General features: G+C 39.1%; 1 protein-coding gene across 3 annotated transcripts in view; it reads right to left on the minus strand.

The window, feature by feature from the left end:
• The window catches only part of LOC131572980 (guanine nucleotide-binding protein G(i) subunit alpha-1), a 32,372-nt gene extending 24,798 nt beyond the window's left edge, over positions 1-7,574 (minus strand). For 2 of the 3 annotated variants that reach the window (XM_058826455.1, XM_058826454.1), the window contains exon 1: positions 7,051-7,574. In XM_058826455.1, the coding sequence (XP_058682438.1) occupies positions 7,051-7,168 (118 nt within the window). In that variant the 5' untranslated portion in view covers positions 7,169-7,574. The remainder of the gene's footprint in view (positions 1-7,050) is intronic. The other variant, XM_058826453.1, reaches the window with a different exon arrangement.
• Positions 7,575-22,584: the final 15,010 nt, after the last annotated feature.

Below are 22,584 nucleotides of genomic sequence, written 5' to 3' on the forward strand. Positions count from 1 at the left end.
CAACTTGATTACAAGTTGATACCAAATCATACCAGAGGTGCTCTTGTTTAAAGCTTTAATAACTGTTCAATTACCAAAGCCAGAAAACTAATTTACTTGCTTATCACATGTTTAACAAAGCCCTTACTTAAAGAATTGGTTCACAACTCCTTTTTGTCAATTAGCCCCATCAGAGATACTGAAAGAATTATGCCAAAAGTAACTTTTAAAAAATAACACAGAAATATGTTTCAAAGGAAGGGGTAGTCAGCAATTGAACCAAAATGAAACAAAGTCAAAATCTAACTTCAACAGGTAAGACACTTTGAAATCGAGGATTGGTGAATATGGGTATCTGTGACTCAAAGTGATACTTAGGCCTATAAATTCTAAGCTATAGATAACCCCAGAGACCTTGAAGTTGGCTCCATAGCTTTGCAAACTCTAAGGGGAAGCTGTGATGATGGGAAGCATCTTCCAAATCTTCAACTCTAAATATTCCTTACACCTGTACTGTAAAAGACTATGAGCAGTCACAAACAAGAGTAATTAGTCTACAAAAATCACTCTTTTACTTCCCATCTTTACTAAGAAATGTTATTTTGTCTTGTCTACGCCTACTTAATTGTCAAGGAGAACAAATGTTCAGCATTAAGAAGAGTTCAAATCACTTATTGCAGAAGCATACAGTCCCGGTACACAAAAGTGGCTCAGCAAAACCAGTTTATTTTTGTCCTAATAGCCTAATTTCAAAATCTTAGTTATCCTTCCACTCAGAAATGTCACTTAGTTAAGCCACGTAAAAAATTGGACTTCTGAGAGTGAAAAGTTTTGAGTGTGAAAAATCCAAAGTTCTGATACTTCCAACTACTCTATATACCTTACCAATTTCAATACTTTGTGGATAGAAAATCTCTCAGGAAAAACCAACCAAGTTCCATTTATAAAATAATTGTGCAATTTACACAAAGCATGAGGTAACAGCAGAGCACTGAGCAAACAAGGGGAATAAATAGAACAGCAAACCTAGGTAAAAGCTGCACAATGACTAAGATTCAGAATACGAAGTTTTTATTAATACAGGTTCTCCTATACATGTCTGGAGAAAAAACCTCAAACTTTTAATAGCTAATTATCTAGTCAGTTAAGATCTTTACTTCAGTGTTTCCATGGCAAAAAAAAACCTCATCCTCACACCTAACAGAACACCTTAAATACCTCTTTTCTGCATCCAGTTTTGCTGTACCACAACATTTGCCAGATAGCATGTTACAGGAAATACAGCAGACATCCATCAGCTGGACAGCAAAACTGACTTCAGAATTTTATGCCCTCTGAGCCAGACTCATGGCTTGGTTTCAAATTATTTAGCCAGACTTTAGGATGTGCTGGCTACTCAATTATTCCTCCTCAGAGAACCAAAACAACTAAAGGGTAAAACGTAGCATCAAAAGAACAACCCACTTTGGCAATATGAGTATATAAATCACTACAGCCTAACTGCAGCACAAAGCCCCAAGTTCAAGTTGTGCCAACACAACTATGCAGGGAGCTGTACTGTAAAGTCTAGTTCTGATGCAAGCTAAAAGTAACTTCACAAAAGGAGGCTAGCTGAAACACACAACCACTTCAGTAATATAATCCACAGGACAGAATAAACTGTCATATATGACAATGATGATACAACAAACTGTGTTGCCAAAAAAAGTAGGAAGGTACCAATTACAATACAGTGTATTACAAAATTTATGAGTGATCTTGAGGTACCACTGCTACTGGGAGTGAACAGTTTACCAAAAAAGTACCTTGTAAGAGCCCCCAGTTCAGAAGGGGAAAAAAAAAATAGAAAAAAAAAGGAGGGAAAAAAAAGCAGCAGCTTTATATTGTTTTTGAATGAAAATTTGAAGAAAAATCATTTCTCAAGCTTAAAATGTTTTCTGACTCTTAAAACTTTAAAAAAAAAATCCTTAATACCTGGTACAACACAATTAATTTTTATGTATCTATAATTAGACTTTTTAATCAAGATTTTATAAAAGCAAAGTCACTGATACTAGTATCACAAGATGGCACAATGCAGCTTCTCTTTAACCCTTTCTAAAACAGTATGTACTTAAGCAAATTTTGTCTTAAGAATGCTGAAGAACTAAAATCATGATATAATCATAATAGTGATTTTATAAAGTGACTTCCAAAAAGAAGAAATATAAGGCAATAGAAGACCTGAAATCTCTAAGATAATTTGTATTAAAGTCTATACAAACATTAAAGACCAATATTATGATGTTGCAAACTTTTACACCAATATTCAAATAGATGGAGACAAGCATAAAAACTCACACTGCAATTGTACAAACACAACCATAACTAAATGGGTGTGCTTTCTGCACATCCCTGAGTCTCCCTTCACAAATGCAAGGGGGATTATTGCTCTATGAGAATCTAGTCACTCAACATAAATAACATCCTGAATGGCAGAGTCCAGCTGTACCATACTAAAATGCAAGAGAGCTCCTCGTTCAGAACTCCTTCTAAATCTAAGGAGACAGGAAGGAATGGGGAGGTGGGGGTGTTCCCAATAACATGAACAAGATCAACAAGTGAAAAACCAAACACTAACATTCAACACTTCTTTTAGGTATCACAAATCAGTTTTTAAATAAGAGGTGAACTTTGTAAGCATCTGCAGATAGCTGTCTCTGAAGGCATGACAGGAAATAGTTTGTTAGAAATGTTTTACACTAGGCTGGTATAGTTCATGAGGATAAGGTCAACATCTCCAAAACGTGCAATACTTGTTTGTGAGAAAAAGGCTTTTTTGAGAGATCCCTTAAGCTCCCACTTCTAAAGTCTTGCCTGCAAGAGTGGAGAAAAAGAATATTCTGGAGGAAAGGCAAGAGAAGTAATGGTACAAACAGCACAAATCTATTTTTTTCTGTCCAACGTGCAACAGGGTCTGGGAGAAGCTAGGTACTTCTGCCAAGCACTGTGAAGATCATGCTACTGAGAAGATGAGTATGCAGCAGGAGTCAGTTTGGCTGAACAGACAGAAAGATGCAGGTCTGAAACAAAAGGAAAGCAAATGGAAAAAGATGCCTGAGATGTGAAGAATTAAAAAACCAATTAAATGGAATAGTTCTAGTTACCATCTTAAGCAACAGGAAGCTGAAATGGAAAAGATTAAATGCAGCACTGCCTGAAGTTAAATGTCACTTATCTTTAAGAACATGACATGCACACATTCCAGTATGAATCACAAGGTTCTATTCAAGAACAGAATAGTGGCTCTGCTAGTCATGAAGACGAAGGTATCCAGTGAGCTTAAATCTACAACTGTGATTATCCAGAAAGGGCACAAACAATGACAGCTGTCAAACACATGGCCTGCGACTTCTTGGATCCCAGGACCCAGTCCTAAAGAATGTTTAAGACCTATCTATTGCCTTTCTCATCCAAGATACAAAGAACATTAACACCAAATTTGCTATTTGCAAAATGTTAGGTGAAGGATGCAATAATTCAAAAGACAAAGTGCTAATCCTGTAAACTTATGGTGAAAATTTGAATGTATTCATAAAATCTAATGAGTTTAACCTCATACAAGGAGGCATTCTACCAAACTGGGTACTGCCTGTTCTCCTGCTGTTGGCATAAATTCAGTCCTATGTGCTCTAGCTAATTCAACAGAAATGTGCTTGCAGATGCACACCTGACCAGGATCACGTGTCTATTAAATTCAGCCCACAGACCCACCACTCAGAATCACCACCTCCCAGCATGAGTAGAATTACATTCATCCTGCAAGCATCACTAGAATTTTTATTTGTTGAATATTAAAAGTTAGGATGAGGAACCACGGAAGAAAAAGCCAACTTGAATCTACTATTTTCTCTGCCTGCAAGCCAGCCAAAATATAAACTGCTGTTCCAAAATCTTACACTGAGTTTATCTGTTAAAAAAAAAAATAGAAAATACAAGAAAAGAAAATATTACTTCAATTAGAACACAAGTTTAGGAACTGTCAAGTTCCTAAATAAACAAATAAACTTCTGAACAAAAGTATGCACTTTTGTATGTTGAACATTTGGTGATGGCAATGTTGAACATTTGGTGAGTTCTCATGAAACTTAAGTATTTCTTTCTTATACATTGATTGAAAATAGTACCAAAATAAATAAACTTGTTTACGTAATGGTTTTAAAAGATAAAATCATCAAATCCGATGTATAAACAAGCATTTTCCATCTGGCCTACCAACTACAAGCACAAATTCAGCTTACTTCTAAGAATGACAGTTCTCAGAAGTTTTCCAGGAAAGGCTCTCATGCTGTTGGGATAGCACATTGAAGTGCATAGAATTACAAGGTTAAAACAGATATACATAGATAATGTTTAGAATCCAATATTTTTTTATTCCTAATACCTGCATTCCAAATTTTATGAAGTGATGAATCAATTTACAGATATGACAAAAGAACTTAGATAATCCAATTCAATAGTACGTTCTACAGATTAAATATATCTGCTTATTCCTAGAGAAAGGACAACAAAAAATAAAACTAGCATGGATCAGTGATATTGTTCACAGTGATGGTGCAGGTACAGCAATGTCACATCCCTCTCAATTAAATCCTTGCAATTTTCTGTTTTTTTTAAAAAAAAACAAAACTAGAAAAGTATATAATAGAAGAAATTAAATTTCCGGTCTAGAAATAGACTGATTTTATGAACACATCTTCTCTCAATTGAGCATTCTAGCTCAAACTTCAGTAGGATTCTGTAATCACCATGCAAAGATAAAATTTTTATATATGCTGGAATAAATCCAATTTATTGGGTCAATAATGATATGTGTACTGATACATGACCTTTTCCTACATAAACAAGGGGTTTCAGATGCCACTCACACATTGCATTTTCCTGGCAGCAGACCACAATTTGTACTTTTCCTTTTATTCCAGTATCTTTTTAGCAGAACAAACCCATAAATAGATGTAGGAGTACAACCGAGTAGATGATAAACTATGACATGTGGGCGGAACAAGCAATTGGGAAAGTGAGTGGTGAGAAGAAAGTGACTCTAGTGGAAATAACTTTAAATAGTTTTGCCATCAGATAAAGAATGCACATCACATTCAAGACATCTGACAGACTTGCAAGGAAGAGGAAAAGAAAAACTTTCATTCCAAAACATGTGAAATACATACATGCATCTGTGGGTATATGCACAAAACCTCATCCAGAGTTCACTAAACATTTAGGTAATCATTATTTAAACCATCATCCCAGCACTGGTCCCAGGAGAAGACAGGCTGCCAGCCTTCACACCTCCTTTTAGTAGGGGAGAGGGAAATGCTAACCCAAGTGAGCTGCTGCTCAGAACACCGTGAGAGCCCACATGTATTGGACCATTTGCTCCATATTCTTAGATCTCATGACAGCCCAGCAGAAAGGCTTTCCAGCGTTAGAAACAGAGAAATTTATGAAATTTAAGCTCATAACATAGGACTTAGTATGTAAGAGCATTAAAATAGTGACAAAATCCATTCTTAAGTTCAAAGCATCTTTAAACAGACGTCACCTATATCCAAGAATCATGATGAAAAATTACAGGCACTACAAGTTCCATATAGAAGGGCAAAACACTGAAAATTAATTTCAAATGCTTTGCCACACGACACAAATTGTTACCTTGCCACTTTTTAAAACTGTAGTAATATCAGCAGTATTGCTATTAACACAGGAAAACCTTTCTGTACAACAAACTGAGGATTCCAAAGGTGGTCAGGACTAGGCACAGTACCAGCCCAAAACCTAACAGATTTAGGTTTCCACTAATAGGCTTCCACTTCCACTTCCTGGAAAACAATTAAAGCTTTTGTTTCTGGCTTATCTCACAAGTTAAATTTTAAATCTAGAAAACCATTAGGATCTTTGTTTTTTCCCATGCTAGGTTTGCTTCATTTCTTCATCTACAACAAAAGTTTCTCAGTCTTTTGTCCCTTTCTGGAGCCATCTTAGAATTTAGCAACAGAAAGTTATTTAAGAGGTCTATTACGTTTGTAGTGAATAGAGCACTGCAGGAGAGCAAAATCAATGTCGAGGGGAGTGAGAAACTGTGCATCATTTAAAAAATTTGCCCAAAATGTCACCTCTGAGAGGGAAGCTGCAACTCAACAGCTATTTTAACTTGCTATTAGAAGGATCCAGTCTGGTTTAGTTATACAGAATATACTGCAAAACTTCCTACATTAATTCAATGCAGTCTTGCAGCATTCAGCTGTCCTCAGTCTACAGTAGTTTTAGTCCTATACAAATGTATTCTAACTAAATTCTAACTAAAATATTCTAACTTTCTTTTTTCTTGTAATTTTTAAAATAACCTTATCTTCACACACAAGGATATCTTAAAATATACAAAAAGTCAAGCTTCAAGTACTTTGAGCAAAACTGAAGAACACATGATGGTACACTATAAGTCGTTATATTACACACCTAGTAGCTCCATCAGGGTGGTATTTCTTGGTTGTAAGATCTCAGAAACATATGCAAGTTACACAAAAATTTAAAAAAAAAAACCGAAAAAAAAAAAATACACCAAAAAGTTGAATGTTGCTTTGCCTTTTGTTCTTTTGACACTTTTCTATACTTTACTCTCACAGCAACAGTTAAGGAGTTATCCGGGTCTACAAGAAAAAATTAAGAATAAATATCCCCCAACGTAACATATTTCCTTCCTTTCAACAGAGGAACAGAGAATCCAGGTTAAAAGTTTCAGGCGTTATCCCCTTCCTATGAAGTCAGGGCCCGGACAGCCCACGCCGTGCCGCTTCCCCGGGCCGCTGCCTCCAATCCCTCAAGCAGCCGAGGCGCCCACCTGCTCCAGGAAGCTGCTGCGCCTTCCGCAACCCCAAAACTTCTGAGGGGCCCCGAGCACGTACCCCGGGGTCCGAGGGCAGCACCGCCCCTCTCCCAGCCGGCGGGTTCCTATAAAAGTATACCCCTCGGCAGGCGAGAGAACATCGCGGGGCGGCTGCCTCAAGAGAAGCCTCCTCTCACGGCATCCCTTACCTAAGAGGAGCAGCTTGACCTCCCTGGCCGCCTTCTCGCCGTCCTCCCGCAGGTTTCTGTCGATCATCTTGCTCCTCTCCACCGCCGCCTTGTCCTCGGCGCTCAGCGTGCAGCCCATCTTGGGAAGGGGCTGTTTGGCTCCGCCGGGAGAAGTGAAGCACGGAGCGGCGGGGTTCGGCGCCGGGAGCGGCGGGGAGGCGCTGAGGAGGGAGGGGGAGCGAGCGCTCCCCGCTCGCTCTCTCCGTCCCCCGCTCCCTCACCTGGGGCGCAGCGGCGTCGCGGGCACCGCACGCCGGGTTCGCCTCGGGGCCAAGACTGCAGGCAGCGAGCGGGAAGGGGCGCGGGTAGGCTCGGCCGGGGGAGCGCGGAGCGGGGGCAGCGGGGCTGCGGACGGGCGGACCGAGGCCTCACACCGGGGCCGCCGCTCCCGCCGCCGGCCCTGAGGCTGCTGCGCGCGGCACCGCCCCCGCCCCGCCGGAGGCGCGCGACCGCGCGCGCACCGCCCACGCCGGGAGGGGAGAGAGGAGGGGCGCGGGCGCGGGGAGCGCGTGCACGGCGGGAAGCGCGGCGGGCGCGGCCGCGCCTGCGCACAGCGGTGGCGAGGCGTTTTGGGGCGGGGGGCGGGATGGGGGGAGCGCAGCGGGAGCGGAACGTAAACGAGGCTGGAAACCGGGGCACGGCGGGATGCGAACGCGAATGGGGCTGGAAACGGGGGCACAGCGGGAGCGGAACGCGAACGGGGCTGGGAGCGGCACGGGCGCCGGGCACCTGCCAGGGTGGGGCTCCAATTTAAACTGCTCGCGCGCGGGAGGTTCCATTGCTCGGTGGGGCGGGGGAGCTCCGGGCAGGGCTCTACCAATGGGTACCCCAGGGGGGTTGCAGGAGCCGGGCTCCTCGTCCCCTCCCGCCCTGTCCCGCTGTCCCGCTGTTCCCGCTGCTGGGACCCAGGGAAGCACCTCGGGACCCAGCCCCGCCGGCGCTGGGTGCTGCCTCTGCTTTCGACAGGGGCAGGAGCAGGGCTGGCTCTTACAGCAGTACTTTACCCCACGAGCCCGAAGCCAAACGAACTGTCCCACCTCACGGCTCAAGGCTGCTCACGTCGCTCTCTTTTCCTATGGACCTTATTTCATCCATGTATACGAGTATTTAAATGGGGAAGGGGGTGCCAGGAGCATGGAGCCGGGCTGTTCCCGGTGGTACCAAGCAGTAGGACGAGAGGTAACAGGAGGAAATTGGTGCACACATCGTTCTACCTGAACATGAGAAAGAGCTTCACTGTGCAGTGACCGAGCACTGGAAGATTGCCCAGAGAGGCTGTGGAGCCTTCCTCATGGAGGTACTTCAGCACCATTTGGATGCAATCCTGGGCCATGTGCTCTGGGATGACCCTGCTTGAGCAGGGAGGTTGGAACAGATGCCCCTCTTGTGGTCCCCTCCAACCTGACACTGATTCTCTGCCGTATCTCAGAGCTCAGGCTTGGGGCGGTCTGTACATCTGTGACCTGTTAGAGCTTGTTTTATGATTTGTTTTGCTCTTTAATGTAAAAACGCTAAGAAAACTGCAATGTTTACAAGTGGTTCCTCACCATGCACATGTTGCGCTGTTTGGATTGCAAAAGAAAGATCCCGTTACCCGATAATAGGATCACAAATGAGCAAATGAGGTTGAAGGGACCTCGGGATAATCCAGCCCAAGGTCAGCTGAGCTGCGGTATGACTGGGACCCACCACCCCGGCTGTGAGCACCGATGGGGTGAAGCAGTGATTTCACTGAAATTCATAGATAAAACTGTGCACAGCCGATAAAACTTTGTGAATCTCGGAAAAAACTTCAGTCAAAACATAAGGCACAAAAGCCTACAAGGCAAATCTGTTAAATTAAGATTCATCATTCCAGTGAGTCCTTAGGATTTTTTGTTTCTATAGAATCTCAAGAACTTCTGCCCCCAGAATGAGCTCAAAAAGAGCAGCATTTTACAGCACAGAAGGTGTTTTAGCATTAGAGTGCAAAGACTTTAAGTCAGATGCAGCTATTACTATACTAAGCAAATCAAAAGGCTTTTTTTCCTGTAATGCTCAATAGAAAAGTGTATCAAATGTTCTATTTTTATTGAATGTGTTGGCTTTTCTTCTTTGCAAGGGTCTTTGGATGCTGACAATGAATAAACCATAAGTAATGGTGTAAAAAATGAAGTAGATAACACCCAAACTATAACTTAAATATTTTTCACGTCTTCTGGTTGGTAGGCATGCTCTCAGCCCTAGCAAAGGATGGTATAGAACTCTTTCCTAAAGAAATCCCAAAACCCATCAATTCTCAAGATTTTGTAAGATCTCTGAGATATTTTATTTCGCCATCTTAATTGTCCTGCTTCTAGGACAGCCTTTAATTCTAGGAAAATGCCAGGGCACCTGAGAGGTGTCTCTTTCTTCTCTGCTCTCCTGAGTTGTCCATTTTGTGTACTCTTGGGCAGACTTCCACCCTGGTACTGACTGTTACAAACCAGTCCATCTCACATATGGAAACCTAGTCTTTTTTCAGGATTCCTGGCCTCTCCTGTGGTAGAGGGAGCAAAGTCAACTGCTGCTCAGGACAGAACAGAGTTAGCAGAGATGAAAATTAATAAGCTTAGGGATACTTTTCTGATATGGAAATCCTGGATAAAGAATGATTTCTGAGATAAACAACACATGGTTAGGATATTTGCAAGTGAAAGTACAGATTAAGGGATAAGAAAGTAGTAAACAGAGATTATAGTAGGTGGAAATAAGGTGATAATGAGAGCGGCAGATGTTACAAAGATGGAGATACTACAAGTAGGATGCCTCAACTTTGCATGGATTTTGTTTTATTTAATCATGTGCATAGAGCACACATTTCTGCTTCAACATGGCAGGATGCAACACACTTCTTTACTTTTGACCAGGAGTATTTGCTAGAGTGTTCTCTCTGTCCTTTTTCCCATTTAACATTGTCTCTGCATTCATTGGTAAAAAGCATGAAATAAACCCAAGTTCCTTTTCTTTTTATCACCCTGTATCTGAAAAACAGAACTGTATAGTATCTCCTCTTTTGCACACATAGCTTAGTCTTAAAAATAAAGACTGAATTGTCCTTTCAGTTCTATTAAACCCAAGCCCACTTTATTTCATAATTAGGACTTTTCTACTACCTTTTCCTATTGCAAACCTGTGGATAAATTGTACCTTGTTGTATATGGACAATATTACAAAAAACAGGGCAACTCCTGAGTATCTAACGTGCATTCATTTGAAATTTGAAGCCAATTTCTATTGATTTTTAAGTTTTCAGAAGTGGAAGTACTACATGGTACAGATTCACTAATATTATTTCCTTATGTCTTCTTTGAAATGGTAATAGATCTTTTCAACAGTTTTCAGCAATGTCAGTTGTTTAGTTCTATTTATGCAATAATGGCCCAGGGGATAAATTATTGTATTCTGATTGCATCACACACATAGCAGCTCTCATGGTCATGGAATAGCAGAAACTTTTTATGGTGCCCAAGAAGGCTGAGGAATGATTGTGGTAGCTTTGTTGTGGCCAGGAAACTCCCAATATTCAGAACAAGGTTGTCAGTGCAGTGCTTTATACCAAATAATGTCTTACATGGTGCAGTAGAGCAGATTAGGCCTGAATCACTATCTGGAGCTACCACAGACCTGTACTTGATGTCTGAAAATATTTTCTTCTAAGATAAAACAGTCTACTAGATAGTGAAAGAAACTATAGTTAAATAGATAAATCTAGTCTGTATTTGGACAGGACAGCAATGATCCCTTTTTTCCAAAAGATAGGGGATGTGTAAGCTCTAAGTTACAGATTAGCATTACTTCACAGCAGTATGGTTATGTGAGACAGTTATTTCATCCCTGGAGTTAGAACTGTACAGCTTTTACCTTCATCTGAGAAGCTGTGAGATTGCTCAGGAGCTGTGTGTTTCATGGCCTCATTCCTGAGAGGCGATTATTTCAAGAGATTTTGTTGTTTTGCTTGGTCTAACAACAAATAGCTGTTGTTTGATATGACCTCCTTTTGAGTCTGCATCACCAGCTCTTGGGCTCATTTTTCTGTAAGATTATCTTTAGCTGCTGCTGCATAGGCTTAATAGATAAATTCCTTGTGTTTAGTATGGAATACAGTGTTTTATGGGGATAATGATCAGTCTTCAGCCTTCTATTTTGCTGCTTTTCAGATTTTAATTTATCTGATTTAGTCATCTTATTTGCTCTTGTCTTTAACCAGACACAGAAAAACATGTATGAGAAATTGAATATAGTTGTTACAAAAGAAATAGAGGAAAGTGGGCAAGTATTTGAATTTCTGCCTTTGAAAAAGTAAGTAAAGCAAGGTAAAATACTTTCTGACTAAAGCATGTAACTAAATGTGTATCTCAATGCTCGAACTATAATATTTTTTCTTATTTAATTTCCTTTTGTCCAAAGAAAATAAAATGTTCACAAAGTATGGTGCAAGGTTTCTTCCATACTGCTCATTCCAACCCTTCTGCCATGGGCGGAGACACCCTCCACTAGACCAAGTTGCTCAAAGCCCCATCCAGCCTGACCTTGAACACTTCCAGGGATGGGGCATCCACAGCTTCCCTGGGCATGTTGTTCCAGTGCTTCACTGCCCTCACAGTAAAGAATTTCTTCCTAACATCCAGTCTAAACCTATTCTCTGTCAGTTGGAACCCCTTCACCGTTGTCCTGTCACTATCCACTCTTGAGAAAAGTCCCTGTCCCTCTTCCTTGTAGGATTCCTTCAAGTCCTGAAAGGCCACAATGAGGTCACCCCAAAGCTGCCTCTTTTCCAGGCTCAACAAACCCAGTTCTCTCAGCCTTTCCTCAGGGAAGCAGTGCTCCATCCATCTGATCAACCTGGTATCCCTCCTCTGAACTCGCTCCAACAGGTCCATTGGTCTTCCTGTGCTGGGGACCCCAGACCTGGATGTAGTGCTCAAGGTGGGGCAGAATCCCCTCCTGACCTGCTGCCCACACTGCTCCAGATGCAGCCCGGGACACAGTTGGCTTTCTGAATCTAAAACAACAGCTGTATTACACCATTTGAAACTTAAACAGATGAAAAAGTAATTAAACAGAGCAAATAAAAACCCTCCATGTGAATTAAATGTCAAAGACCCCTCTGCCCCATTGTTTAGTCTTCTGGCAAAGTGCTTGCAGTCCATCTTGAAGAACCTCTGGATTACACTGTATGAATACACAACGCTGATTCTTCTCTCACATTACTGTGATTAATTAATGGATAGTGGATACTTGGTATATTAATTAGCTAGGATAATGTCTCTGTTCAGCAATGTCACTAATGACAGGGCAGAGCTCATGCAACACCTCTGTGAAGGGCCTTTCTGACTAAGAGATTTTATACCCTTAATTCAAAATGAAATTTTTCTTGGAACCACAAAACAAGTTTGGCTTTAAAATTTCCCAGCACTGTAGCTGAGCAATACTGAATTGATTAAGCTGTAGCTTGGTGGCATGCTAACACCTATAGTGCTTGTAAATATGGATGCAAATAATTGTTGTCAGCGCCCTGGGAGATTTCAAGGTGTATGTTGTGTGAGGGGGGTGCTGTGTATGCCAGTGAGCTCTGTGCACAGCCTACTACTCACTGTTGTCTTGAAATAAACAGTGAGAATTCTGTTAATTTTAATGAAGGCAGTGTAATTACAGTGATGTGGGAAGAAAATCAGCTTTGTGTATGCACACCATGTAACCCAGAGATCCTTGGAGGTGGACTGCATGTATTTTGCTAGGAGAAGGCTGAGCAATGGGGAAGAGGGGAATTTGACACTTCATTCATTTTATGTCTACCTTTCCAAGAGACCGGGTTTCCAACGAGTTTTGCAAATATCTAAGTTGATTTCAATGTTCAAAACACTGTAGGTAAGTCCTCTGCTAGAATATGATAGAACCAGGAATAAATGTTCAGCAAAGCAGATGTCTTTTTGTGAAGTTGGCATGTTTTTGAAATATTTCCATATTAGATTTAATTAGATTTAATTCTGAGTAGTTATAGCAGAAGAAATTATATGCAAATGAACTAATCATGGTATAGACTTCATAGTATAAATAAAGGAAAAACTAATTGAAAAATTGAGCACTTTATTAATAAGGATTGTATTAATTTATATGAGAGAGACACACACAGATAGACTTTTGTTTCCACAGTGCTAAGAGGCCAGCACAAAATCCTGTAAAATTTCAGGACATAATGTCTTTAATATATCCATAACAGAAATGGATTATACATAAATTAAACCACAAAAAATGAACTAAACCTATAATATCATGAAATACATGGCTTTTTGGGATGTGATCCAGGCAGTTATGTTATGTTTTCCTTTGTACATATTAGTAAACTGAAATTATTTTACAGTTAGTGTGAAGCATCACTGAAACACTGTTTTATTTGTAAATGTTATTGCATGTTAATAAAAATTAGATATATAAATAATTACATTCGTGCGCTATTGTCACACCAGCAAAAATTAAAATTATAAAGTGGAAATAATTTAATTCCTGTGTACTCTTTTTTTATAGTGACTGTATCCATTTTGAATTGTAGGAAGTAAACATCAGCATTTATAAGCAAAACTATCAACCAGTATAATATTTCCTGTTACAATGCTAGGTCTTCACAAATTGGTGTCTTTTTAAATTATTTTACAATAATGTATATTTATTAAAGATTCATAAAAGTACAGTAAATTAAATAACTGCATAAGATGTTACACTAAATGAGATATTCAGGAAAATTGCTGCAGGAATGGTCAATTTTTATCTCAGATAAGCACAACATAACTATAAGACAATACAAAACTTTTTGACTGCCATATCCAAGTGTCTTCACACATGGTCTGAAAGGCACCTCATATCAGAAGATGCCATGAATAGTCAGTCTTCTTTTACTGCATTTGAAAATATGTGAACATTACTTATTATGATAAATTAATTCTAGAATTTATCAATACAAACATTTAATTCCAGTAATAAATATAGTATAAATCCAGTAATGATTTTGCTGACAAAGCATATCAACAAACCAAAGAACAGCACTGATTACTTATGGAAATTCAGAGTTTTTCAATAATTGTAATTTTAAAATAAATTGTAGGCTAAATGTACTGATGGAAAGGAGTGGATTTTGACCATGTTATCCAATAAATATTATTTGTTTTGTTCAAATAAAAGTTGAACAATATTTACATAGAAATGAAAAGTGCTTTTTTAATAAGTCCTTTTTATTTTTGCAACTGTTTATGTGTGGGCTATGGCAGTGATCTTTCCATTTTAGAATGCTGAACAACTGTGAATGCTGATCTATAAATACCAAGTAAAATAACTTTGAAATATTTATCAAAGTTTATCTCCCTAAGTACAATGACAGAGACTCTAATACTAGACCTTGGGATTTTTGTTCTATAACTCTTAAGAATTCTCCTGAATACAAAAGATGGACAAGAAACAAAGTGCTAAAACTGCCTGACTTCCTCCATGATTGTTGTGGAGCATTGGCACAAAGCAGGTCTGAAGGAAGGCCTTTGCTGTGATTTTATGTTTACATGTTTGCTGAATCTTCAAAATGTTCCTTTCATTCTCAGGTCCCAGATTCAATCCGGAGTTATACTTACACCCATGCTTTCTTTTACTCTCAGCTTGTAATTATCTCTGAATTCTGCATCTTCTGAAGAAGGGCTTGTGTATGCCACATCTTGTCTTTTTTCCTGAGCTATAGTTAATATAAATAAAACAAGCCTTAGCTTTGGGCGCTTTATTGGAAGGAATGAAGTTTGTGGTTCTGGGTACACTAGAGTCAATGGAAATGTGACTATTGCTGTTACTTTACCATTACTGTATGTAAATACAGCCAGAATTTCTCTTTTGGAGCTTCTCAAGTGCTTCAAGTTACACATGTGTTTAAGTGCATTCCCGATCTACAGCCAGACTCCTCAGCATCTTTCAAAACTGTTTTGTGGTTAAACAAATTATGCTGACACTGTGTTGCAAAAACATTGCTTTTACTAGGTGAATGAAAAATATACTATACTTACTATACTTTTTGTCTAGAATTAGATCCTGAGTTATTTGGTAGGAAAGATACAATTAAAGTTTAGAACTTGAAATAGGAACATCTAAGTTTATTTCCATTCAAAATGTCATGGTTTTGTTGACTGAGTGATTTTCTCATTTAATTTTCCTTAAATGGCCTAAAAAAAGCATAACACTTCGTGTCATCACAGACCTGGATAGATATGCAGGGTATTCTCTAATTCAGTGACAAGACTGGTTATATATTGTTTGTTTATCTGAAAGTAATAATTCCTCAGAGCAAAGCAGGTATGAGCCTTATTGCAGGAAATAGCGGTTTTGAATGTTACTTCCTTTGTCTTGCAAACAGGAACACATAAACCCAGCACATATTTGGTTTTATTCCAGTGCCCCTTTGTTTGTTTTGGCATTTGTTTTGCTTTTATATAAATTAGTAGAAGTTTCCTGGGTAATGTTTTTCATACTATTGTTTGTTTACATGTCCAATGTCCTTAAAGCTTGTAGAAATAATGGGCTGTTACATTTTTTTCTCTAGTAGACTAGTTAATTTTTCTCATATCTATGCAGAATACAGAAAATCAATAGTAGCAAAGTTATTAATTTTTAATTTTTATTGTGAATTGGATACAATTATGGTGTTCAGCTGAATAATACATTATGTCTAATGGTGCCTGGTATTATAAATTGCATTTTGAACATAATATTTACTTTGAAAGCAAAGCAGTTTTGCCTTGGAGTACTCTGTTTATCTGTTTAAATCTCACCCCTCCACCCCCCCAAAAAACCTACATGTGCCAGAGGAGGATCCTGAAAGAAGGTTTTCTTTTCTAGAGTAAAGTTTGTAAAGCCGATTGTGTGAACAAAATAAAATTAAGCAACACAAGTAATGTGTTTATATAAAAACACTAAGGTGAAAAAAGTCATGACATCTAATTGTAAAAAAAATGAAAATATGTTCAGAAATGTTTTGTCTTAAAAATATTATTATCAATAATATGTATACAATAGAAATAAAATACATTAGCTAAACACTGTCAACATAATTAATGCCAAATCGCAGGTCCACTGTAAGGAAAGATGATCACTGTCATCAATATCCGTAAGACTTGGTTGTAGCTTTGCATTGCACAACATTGGAGACAGTGGTAAAAGAAGCTAGGAAAAAAAAAACAAATAGTTTCTTCTTTCCAGTGGGCAAAATTAATTCTTCCTTGTCTGTCACAAGATCACCTGATTGAATAATCTGGAAAACTACTCTACACAGTTTACTCCATCATTTTGAGTTCTGGCTAGTACATCTAGGATTTGTTCCCAAGAAAATAGATGCTGTTTTCAAGCTTCTCTCATGAGGGATATTTGGAAGATCCTGATATATCCCTGGCTGAGCAGAACTGTAAAACTGAGTTGTGAGCCTCTGCTGCAAGAATTTGGAGAACCCAGATTAAGAAAACTATGCATTGATAAAACTGTCTAAGGGAACAAAAACAGGAAATGTTTTTTGATGAGAAAGAACTATCAGGAATTTAAACAGGAAAGGCTGAGTACTGTTTGTTACTGCAGAATGCTAATGCTGTGTGCAGAATGGCCATTGCCCTGACTATGAGAGCTTTGACAGACACTCTGTCCAAAGGATAGGCACTCCAGATCAGCAGTGCAAATTTGCCCACAGGATGCTTCACTGGTTAAAAAAACTTAAAATGGAATTGGACTCAAGGGAGTCAGGCATCCAACTATCCCCTTAATTACTAGGACGAAGTTGCAAACAAGAATTATGACCAGAAAAAAAAGATCTTGGTCATGTTAAAAAAGCACAATATTGTAGCTGAGGTCAGAGAAGTCAGAGGCAAAGTGAGGGAACCCGACAAGCAGTGAGCTCCATCTGGAGCTGAGTGTTAGACTATGGAGAGAGTATTCCAGAGCTGGTTGCAGATGGAGATAGAAGCAGGTACGGTGCTGGCACTCGGAATGGTTTCTCATCTGTGGACAGGGAGCCTTGCCAAGCAGGAGGAGGAGGGCTCAATGCCATCCTGGCAGGTGCTCTGTGCTCTGAGTGCAGAGCTACACTGCCCAGGGCTGTCGCAGGTGGGCTATGGACAGGCACATGTTGGGCCAGGGGCTCACAAGCCCACTCATCCCTTGTGGCTCTGAAACTGGCCAGCTGAGACAGCTGTGCAGGTCTCAGACGCTCCTCCGATGGATAAGGATGGTTCTGTCAATAAATAGCTGCAGTTCTCAGGTTTCAGTTCCTGAAGATCGCAGCAGTTCTTCTTGGGGTGAAGGGCTGGGGCAGAGCTCTGGTTTCCTAGCAGACCTGAAAGCCATTGGCAGTTTTCCCCCAGAACAATCTTAGTAGTGAAGGATGTGAGCAAAAGAATTCAGAATCCAAAAACTGCATTTTTACAAAAAAAATCCAAAACAACCAAAGAAAAAAATCAAACCGCAACCAACCTCCAACCCCACGTCTTCCCCCAACCCTCATAACATTTTAAGAAGTTCTAAACTGGCTTCTTTGGCAGGTTTCCTTCGTATTAAAAAAATCTTCTTGCTCACTGACCTTTGCATCCTTTGTATATTGGAGCAAGATGAGAGTAAGTCTCAGCCCAACTCTTAGTTTTGCTAGGCAAAGTTGGCATGAGTTTGGGCTATATTGTGGTTTTCTGTTTCTGAAGTACTTTCAATTAATGTATAAACAATAGGTCTCTACAAGTGTCTGTCCCTACAAAACCAGATTTGGTGCTATTGTATTATCTGTCATAAAAGCAGCAATGAGATTATACATATAGAAAAGTTATTTTTTGAAAAATTATGGTAATAACATTGCAGTAGGGCTGCTAAGATACCCCCTGCTCCAGTAGGCTGGTCAGTCTGACCAAAAATAACAGAAAAAAGATGCACAATTAACTTCTTTATGAAGTAAAAAGGAGGAATAAAATCAGTTCCAAGCAACATTTTACTGAATTTTGTTTTCCAAAAATGAATCTTTTTACTTTTGTGGTGAAAATGGGTAAGTTTTTTGACTAAGTATTCCATGACATTCAGACTTAAAATGCAGCAAAATGAATTTTCCATGATTCAGACCTTAGAGGGATTGCAGAGAAGTGAGCTGGCAGATTTTTGAAATGTATATGAAATGTTATGTCTTTATATAGGTATGTATTTTTCTTGTTTGTGACATATATGTAAATAGTTTGTCCAGATTTTCATGGATGGATGAAATCTGTAGAAGGGTTCTGTAGAAAGCAGGATTCATTTCTGTTCTGTTCATCATAGTACATCATAACTTCAAATTAGTTATCATATCATATCTGATAAAATGTGCATATGACACACAGGCCAACAAAACATTAAGTAATAATGAGGCTAAAGCAGTTATTTGCAGTATCCTAAAATTCTTATTCTGCAGGGCCCTGGGAAGGGGGGCAAAAGTTGTTTATATAGCTAAACAAGTGTATGAAGAGGCAGCTTTATCTCTCCTTGAGGTTTTAATGAGACCAATATTGAAATACTACTTAGAGAACTAATGGTGATACACCAAAAAATAGGAAATTGAAAGCCTACAGTCAAATCATCATTTAAATGCCCAGAGAGAATTCTGTAATAAAAAGGATGAAGAACATGGGCTGCAGCAGAAGGAACTGGCTCTCCTGAATTTGGCAGCAGCTTGGACAGGCTCTCAGAAGGTGTCACCCATCCAAGTGGTACCAGGGAACAGGCAGGGATGGATGTGAAGTGGCTGCCTCATGCCAGGCAGGGCACTGAGGAGACCACTGAAACTTTCTCATGTGGCAAGTACACAATTTAAGGGTCAGCAAGAGATGGAATATTAAACTAGATAATATGTTTTTTATACTTCCTTAATGTCAGTATGCATATAAATAATAAGTAAAATAATATAGGAATAAACTGTAACAAATCTCTGATTAGAGATTAGAGATTGCTTCATTGTGATCTTGCAAAGAAAGATCTGCCGAGTGAAGCAGATTCTCAGAGCGGCATGATTGTCTCCTAGTTGAAATAAAGCTGTGTGACTTGCCACAGAGAGCTGTGATACAGAATTCTGTAATTTGAATAAAAGGAACCTTTTAGTTCATTCCAAAATGTGGTGTAGATACCTGGCAACTTTGATGTTCCTTTGAACTCCCTTTTATCTCATTGCTAGCCAAATGGCTGCTGGGCCTTGCAGATATAGTTCAAAGCCTGATTTATGTTACTGATTAAAAATTATCATGAAAAAAATGATTAAAAAGCCTCTGGAAAAGAGAAGTATGGGGACATAATAATGCAGTATAGGGCTATCCACCAGCTTTACTGAGCCTTTTACTGGATCTGGCTGCTGAGTTTTGATTCTTACTTCGTAGTTTCATATATTGGTGAGTGGCAGGAAAAAGTTGGTGTTGACAGTAGAAGCCCACTTTGGTAGTGATATTATTGTGCAGAGTAGTCCAGCTCCTCAGTCTCTCATGTGATATCTAAACAGGATAATGTATGTAGCTGAATAAAAGTGACAGTGGGGAGAGAAGAGGTAGTGCCATCACGGGTGAACATGCGGTGTGGCTGTGTGGTTACAGGCACAGACGCCAGTGTCACCAGCACTGGCAGGGAGCTGCCTTTGCACAGGGGTCCCACACTGTGCCCTGCAGGAGCAGGGCCAGTTCTGAGCTAACGGGGCTGTGCAAGGCGAACACTGCATTATTGTTCTCCAAGGAGGGCTCCTAAGGCCAGGCAGTGCTGCCATACCTGGCCTGCACTGCAGAACTGGCTCCCTGGCCCCTCTGGCCCCTCAGCACTGTTTGAAAGTGTCTGTGTGACCTGGACACCCTCTGCTAGTGTCCACAGTACAAACAGTAATGAATGCTTGTGGCTTGCTGTGCCCTATTTAAGGCCATAATAAGACAGCAAACAAGCGAGATTTGAGGGATGAGGAACTATAAAGGTATCACAGAACCACGGCCTTTTTCTTAGGAATATGTGTTCTTCAGTACTGCCTTGGCCACAGCAGTCTAGCCCATCCAAACATAAATGTTATTTTTCACACCAAACTTCTTAATTTTAACTTCCTCTTTATGTATGTGTATATATTGTTTATTCACAAGCATATCACAGCTTCCAGTGGGTTGAAGCAGGCGGTGGGGTATCTCTATTCATACATTTCTGCTTTTTAATAGGATCTATTCAGAGCAAGACAAAAGGCTGATTGAATGCTGGGAGAAATTTTGTGTCGTAGAGTCATTTAAATGTGAACTAGGACATTCTCTGGAAAATTACATAAAAATGGCAAGTGCCCCTGTGTACAATACTTGCTTTCAACATTATCCAAGGCCAAGACAGGCTTTTGACAGTTACACAATGAGATGGGTCATGATCAGCCAACTCAGAAATGTTCAGCATTGTGCAAAATGAGAATCACATTTGACAAAGTTGAAACAAAAAAAGGACAAAAAACCCTTTCATTTTCAGTGTGCTAATCAATTTTCTAATTAATAATATCCAAATTCAGAATTTTTTACAATCATAGAGTCACGAAGACTGAAAAGACCACCAAGATTATTGAGCCCAACTTTTAAAACTTTGTTTGATATTTGAAATCTAAATACTTGTGGAAAGACTGGAAAAGGCTCAGATAAAAAATCTGGGAGGTCTTCAGCCTTTGACACACCTGTTTGCCAAAACATCTGCAATATATTGTAAATGTTTGTGAAGCTAGAGATGAGTGATTATATCTGTTATTGATCTCTATAAAATACATATACCTGGACTTAGAGGTATTTTACTCTGAATCTAAAATAGCCATATTTTTTGTTACAGAACTGAATTCCAGAATTCACAAATCTAAATAATTCAGCTCACTGTTAAATCATCCTGCCACTCCTGCTTTTCTTCCTGCTTTTTCCACTGCAAAAAATGATGCTTAAGATTTGTCTTAATGCTTATTTGCTCTTTCTTATGCCAAAACAGTAATTTCACAGAAAAATATCAACAAAATATCTGAAAAACTGCACTTGCTTCTGTAAACACCACATGGCATCAGTGTGAGTTTTCTCCCACTGGTGATAAGTTCATAAACTACATAGAATTGTGGTGTTTCAGTGTACACAATTTGTACTGTGTAACCCAAAGGCTTTACACACACATATATATATATATATATAGATATATAAATATATAGGTATATTGATATTAATATAGAAATAAAAATAAACTTCAGTAAAGAGCCTTATAGATGTGTGTATATATATATATATATATATACATATATATACATTTTCTGCAGGGGAATTATAGCATAAGCTTCGTTGATATTTCTGCTATTATTTTTTCACTGTAGCCTGAAGAGAAATCTATTGATGCTGAAGGATCATTTATGGTCTTCCTTTGCATTCTCTCTTTTTCTTCCAGGATAAGACGAAGAATTTTTGTTACTAACATGCAGCAATTGTAATATTATCTCAAATTAATTGTACTTTTGTGGCATTCCTTCCTTGAGAATAGCTGGCTCTTAATATTCCCCAGTAAGTATTCCAAAATACTGTAATGGACAACCTGGTAAGAACACATCAACATGGCAACCTTGTGGCTGAGACTACTAAATGGTTTGTTTATATAAACTGGTGCTGCAAGTATTAGTATCTTGATTTTGTGTGACTAAAGACAGTATTTTATTATTCACTCTGGTCTACTTTCCCCTTCCTTAAACCTTCTTATACTTCTTACTTTATAGTAGTAAAGAAGTGAAAGTTGCAGTGAAAACAAGATTTCCATATCTGCCTTTAGGTTTCTGGTTTTAGTATGTATAAACTGAATTAGAGTGATGAATTTTATCAGAAAGTGGGTTTTTTATGTTAAATCCTTAAAAAAGCCTCTACTTCTTGTCATGCAGTCTTCTGCTTCAAGGCTAGCTAGTTTGGATTGCTACTGCTTTTTGGCAAGATGTGTGCTGTCAATCTGGAACAAGTATACAAAAGACTGAATGTAAGGAAAGTTAAAATTAAATTTGATCCAAAACAACACTGAACATTGAAGAAGTTTTGTTTAATACAAAATGTTTTTTGTAACTTGGGTTGTCAAACAGTGCTTCTTACCAATATGATTGTCCTGAATTTGATGCTAATTAGTGTTTTGAGGCTGTTTTTGTCAGAGCTTTTCTTTCTAAAGCCTAGTTTGGTAGGGAATAACCCCAAGATACTTGCATCTGTCAACACAGTATATATGCAGAGATTTAAACTTTCATTCCTTCATGGAGCCTTCCTTACTCAAGTAACAGCAGCTACTTATCTTCTTGCTAAAAGTGGCTTGTTTCCAAACCCTATTTCTGCTCTCTGAAATTTATTTCCTCCTTGTGGGCTCCTAAGGCAGTGAAGAAAACAGCATAACAAGAGCTACATCTTTTTCCAGAACCCTGGTCCTGGTCCTTAACTGGAGCAGTGCATCATCTCTGCATTT

Source organism: Poecile atricapillus, chromosome Z (assembly GCF_030490865.1).
Source record: "Poecile atricapillus isolate bPoeAtr1 chromosome Z, bPoeAtr1.hap1, whole genome shotgun sequence".
NCBI classification, from domain to species: domain Eukaryota; kingdom Metazoa; phylum Chordata; class Aves; order Passeriformes; family Paridae; genus Poecile; species Poecile atricapillus.